At 37.4% G+C, this 5,211-nt stretch overlaps 1 protein-coding gene across 1 annotated transcript; it reads right to left on the reverse strand.

Annotated features, from left to right (window-relative positions):
• Positions 1-4,276: 4,276 nt before the first annotated feature.
• LOC118833505 (40S ribosomal protein S8-like) lies at positions 4,277-4,865 on the reverse strand. The gene has a single exon (XM_036740865.1). It carries the CDS (start codon positions 4,863-4,865, stop codon positions 4,293-4,295), a length of 573 nt encoding a protein of 190 aa, XP_036596760.1. The 3' UTR covers positions 4,277-4,292.
• Between the last annotated feature and the right edge of the window lie 346 nt (positions 4,866-5,211).

The raw sequence follows: 5,211 nt of genomic DNA on the forward strand, positions 1-5,211 counted from the left end.
GCAAAATTGCTTTTATGCAGTATTAGAGAATTACTTGAGCAACCCTTAAACTACACACACTGTGAAGCTGAGCCAGCATCTTCCCTTTAAAAAAAAAAAAAGAAAAAGATAGGTGGGAAAAACCATAGTTCAAATGCGAAATTCAGATTTGTCTCTCAGGGAAACCTTCATCACAAAATGCACATTCCCAGAATCAAATCTCACCTTTGGCTATTGAGAGGCCTATTTGGGCTGAGTCTGGTTGTATTAAAAAGTCTTGGCACACAGATTGCAGAAATCAGTTACACTAATCATTATGAATTATGCAGAGGGTTGCATATGCTTAGTTAGAAGTCATTTACATGCTTTCCCTCAGGACTGCCTAGCCTAGTTCCATTGTTTTGTTTTATGGAGCTTTTTTCTTCTAGTAAATAACTCCTTGCTCAAATTTGAATTTATTGAGATTCTCTTGTAACAATGACAACTGCTTCTGGGCCCATAGGTCCTAGGCACTTTGTACTCTTTGCTAAGGGGATTTTCTCAAGTAACAACGCACACAGACTGCGTTCAAACCTAGGATACCTTGACTCCGAAAGAGACATCAGTTTTTTTTTTTTTTTGTCCCATTGTTCCTGACCCTTTAACATCCATAACCTTAAAGCCTCAGGGAGAATTATTTGAAGTTTAGATTTGGCTTTTGACCTGGGTCTCCCCAAAAGGGGCCTGTAGAAATGTACTTAATGTACATCGTAAATGTGAATTACCTCACGCATGGACTGCTGCAGTAGCCGGATAGATGGTTTGCCCACCTAAGTCTCTTCACTTTGATTCATCCTCAATTCAGCCACAAAAGGATGTCCCTAAAGCACAGCTTCAACTCTGTCACCCCTCTCCCCCAACTCAATAAACCCCCTATCACCTTCAGGATCAAATATATAACCTTGTGTTTGGTATTCAAAGCTCTTCGTAATCTTGTCCCCTCCTACTTTTCCAGCCTTTTTACATCGTACGCCCTACCATGTACTCTTCCATCCAGTGATATTGTCCTCCTGTCTGTTTTATGAACGAGATACTCCACCTTTTGGCTCCTGGCTATTCCCTATTTCTCAGTGAGGCTTTTCTCAACCCACAAATAAATGAAAAAAAAAAAGGGAAGGAAAGAAAATTGGATTCTGTCTCTGATAGAAGCCTGGTCCACACTGAGCTTTCCCAACCATATCATATTGTGCTCTCCCCACAAGGATCTGCAACTTGGAGTAAACTAGGTATCACCCCTCTCTCAGATTAAAAACTGTCCTAGATGGAAAGTCTTTCATAATTTCCTCAGTGCATAGAGACAAAACTTATCCTTTTCTACCCCTGTGTCTAAATTCTCTAGAGCTCCCTGTACCTTAGATGATCCCAAATGAGGTCCAGGCAAATTTACACTGGGTTCTTATATTACAAAGAACGTATGAATGTCACTCACCCTCACTCAGCCCCATATATCCCAACCCCCACTGATCTTTGTCGCTGCAAGAGTAATCAATATGGAATTGCAAACTAACCCAACAAAGCAAGAGGTAAGTAGGCTCAGAAAAATAGCTGATGAAGTCAATTATTTATGGATTCCAGGCACAGGCATCCTCACCCCAAGAAGTTGTGGAGCGTGTTGCTTTCATAATAAGGAAACAGTCTAGGTCCGCTTAACTGTAAAAAACAAACAAATGAACATTTCTACTATATAAAAACATTCTAGTAATGTAAACCACATTTCATACTTTAAATTTAGTATCAACACTTATACAGGATTCAATAATACAGAAATGTCAATATTTAAATGGTCCAGGAATCAGGAAGTACAAATTTTGCAAAATTACCCTAATGGAACCGACTTAAAAGGAAACAGGCACTGGGGGTAAAACGGACTACATGATTTCAGCCTTTTACTTATTTGTTTGTTTGCTTGTTTATTTGCTGTTTAGTCCATTTCTATAGGATATCAGAATCTAGAGTATGTAAAATTTAAAATCCGGGGCAGTAATTCCAGAAGTTTCCATAAATACGAAAGGCCTGATTTATCTCAGAAAACACCCCACGATATAAAATTGGTTCACGTCCATAGCGCAACTATAAAATTCTGTGCTTGGAAGTAGTTAGGACATGGCTTAAGCTTATGCCCCAGTTACAGAACAAAACTTTCTAACAATGTAGGGGGTTGAGCTTTCAGTTCTGTGCTAGAAAAAGTTCTTTCCTTGTGTAGCTACTGATGAAATAGAAAGGAGTGCTCAAGGATGAAGGACATGAGATATGAGATAAGATGCAGCATGTGACCAGCCAGAACAGTGATCAAAGAAGACTATGCATTAAAGCCCCCCACCATGGACTTACCTGTGTGCTTTCACACACACACACACACACACACACACACACACACACACGCACACACACACACACACACACACACTTATGCATATATATGTATATGTAAAACCATGCTATGCATACTTCTATTTATCAGAATTAGTCATTCAAAGTTGTTCTAAAGACAATTATTTCTTTTGCCATGTACAACATTCTCTTGGTACTGCTCATTTCACTTTTCATCATTTCATGTGAGTCTTCCCACGTTTTTCTAAAATCAACCAACTCATCATTTCTTATAGCACAGTAGTATTCCACCACAATCATATACCACAACTCATTTAGTCACTCCCCAATTGAAGGGCATCTATCATTTTAGCCAATCTGTAAGGGTAAGGTGATATTTCAAAGTTATTTCAATGGGCATTTCTCTAATCATTAATGATTTAGAACATTTTTCATATGACCATATATAATTTTGATTTCTTCTTTGAAAAACTGCCTGTCCATACCCTTTGACCATTTATCTATTGAATAATTACTTGTATTCTTATAAATTTGACAAAGTTCTCTATATATTTGAGAAATAAGACCTTCGTCTGAGACACTGTATATAAAAGCCACTCCCCCTCCCCCACCCTTCCTGCAATTTTCTGCTTTCCTTCTAACATTGGCTACATTGGATTTATTTGTACAAAATCTTTTTAAATTTAAGGTAATCAAAATTATTTATTTTATACCTCACAATGCTCTCTACCTCTTGTTTATTCATAAATTATTCTCCTATCCATAAGTCTGATAGTTAATATATTCCATGTTCTTCTAATTTTCTTATAATATCTCACTTTATATCTAGGTCATGTATCTATTTTGACCTTGTCTTGGTAAATGAATGGTGTAAGATATTGGTTTGTGCCGGATTTCTGTCAGATTGCTTTCTAGCTTTCCCAACAGTTTTTACCAAATAAGGAATTCTTATCCCCCAAACTTAAATCTTTATGTTTGTCAAACACAAGGTTACAATAATCATTTACTGCTATCTATTGTATGTTTACTCTGTTCCACTGATCTACCTTTCAGTTTCTTAGCCAGCATCAGATAGTTTCAATAATTACTGCCTTATAATACAGTTTAAGATCTGGTACTTCTAAACCTCCCCCCCCCCTTTTTTGTTCATTAGTTTCTTTGAAATTCTTGACATTTTGTTTTTTCAAATGACTTTGGTAATTATTTTTCTAACACAGCAAAATATTTTTTCTTTTGGTTATTTAATTGGGAGGGCATTGAACAAATAGACTAGTTAGGTAAAGCTTTCATTTTTATTATATTGGCCTTGCCCATTCATGAACAATTAATATTTTTCCAGTTATTTAAATATGACTTTATTTGTATAATGAGTGTTTTATAATTATGTTCATGTACTTTCTGGGTCTGTTTTGGCAAATATTTTATGTTGTCTACAGTTATTTTAAATGGGATATCTCTTACTATGTCTTCTTGCAAGGTTTTGTTGGCGATATACAAAAATGCTGATGATTTATGTGGATTTATTTTATATCCTACTACTTTGCAAAAATTGTTTCAATTAACTTTGTAGTTAGATCTTTTGGATTTTACAAATTTATCATCATATTATCTGCAAAAAGAAGTAGTTTATTACTTCATTTCCCATCTTGATTCTTTCAGTTTATTTTTCTTCTCTTATTGCTATTACTAGCTTTTCTAAAACAATATTGAATAATATTTGTGAAGTAAAATGTAGTTTCCTTGTTTACTTTGTTTAATTAAAGTTATTTTAGCTTTCACTTTGAGATCATGATTGCTACTCATGCCTTTTTTTTTAATTAATTAATTTATTTATTTATTTTTCAACGATCTGGGGATTTATTCCATTAGAGAATGTCCAAGTTAGGGTTTATTTGCCCTTTCGGGCTTTGATTTTTCTCAGGTAAAACTCAAGCTCTTTGCCTTCAAGCACGTAGCCGTCTGCTCGGCCACACTGGCCTGGCCTGGATGCGATGCAGGCAAGGAACTTGGCCCTGCTGGAACTGTTCCTCCAGAAGAGAGCTGATCTTGGCATTCTTCTTCCGCTCCTCGTACTTCTTTTGGATCTTCTTTGACCGCTTTTTATTTAGAATTTCTTCCTCCTCAGGAGTCAGCTTCGCTCCCTTCTTCCGACCCAACGGCAGCGCATAGTGGGACTCATACCACTGGCGGTATGGGGTACTATCAATGAGCACAATGCAATTCTTCACCAGCGTCTTGGTCCTGTCCAGCTCATTGTTGGATGCATTGTAGACCACATCAATGATCCTTGTTTTTCGGGTACTGCACTCGGAGCCCCAGGAGAAGTTGCCCACGTCCAACCTCAGCGCCCGGTACTTTTTGTTGCCTCCTCGGACTCGCACGGTGTGGATGTGGCGGGGCCCGATCTTGGTCTGGGTGGGCAGCCGGCCCAGCTCATACTTGCACTTCTTGCGGTAGGGCTTGCGCTTGCCCCCGGTCTTCCGACGCTTGTGCCAGTTGTCCTGGGAGATTCCCATGGTCGCGCGAGCTGCAAAGAGTTACTCATGCTTTTTTTTTTACATCAGCTGCAGCATAAAAATTCAACTCTAGCCATTTATTTTAACTCTGTATCTCTCAATTTTAATTATATTTCTTGTAAACAAAGTATTGTTGAATTCTGATTTTTAAAAAATTTATCTAGTATTTTGTTTTCCCCCAGTTACATGTAAAAACAATTTTTAAAGTTCATTTTTAAAACTTTCAGTTCCAAATTCTCTCCCTTTCTCCTTTTCTTCCCCCTCATTGAGAAGGCAAGCATTCAGTATAGTTCATACATCTGTAGTCATGCAAAACATTTCCATATTACTCATGTTGTGAAAGAAA

The sequence above is a fragment of the Trichosurus vulpecula genome, chromosome 1 (assembly GCF_011100635.1).
Source record: "Trichosurus vulpecula isolate mTriVul1 chromosome 1, mTriVul1.pri, whole genome shotgun sequence".
Taxonomy (NCBI): domain Eukaryota; kingdom Metazoa; phylum Chordata; class Mammalia; order Diprotodontia; family Phalangeridae; genus Trichosurus; species Trichosurus vulpecula.

Coding starts and splice junctions, on each gene's coding strand:
- LOC118833505 (XM_036740865.1), bottom strand. CDS start 4,865: ATGGGAATCTCCCAGGACAACTGGCACAAGCGTCGGAAGACCGGGGGC.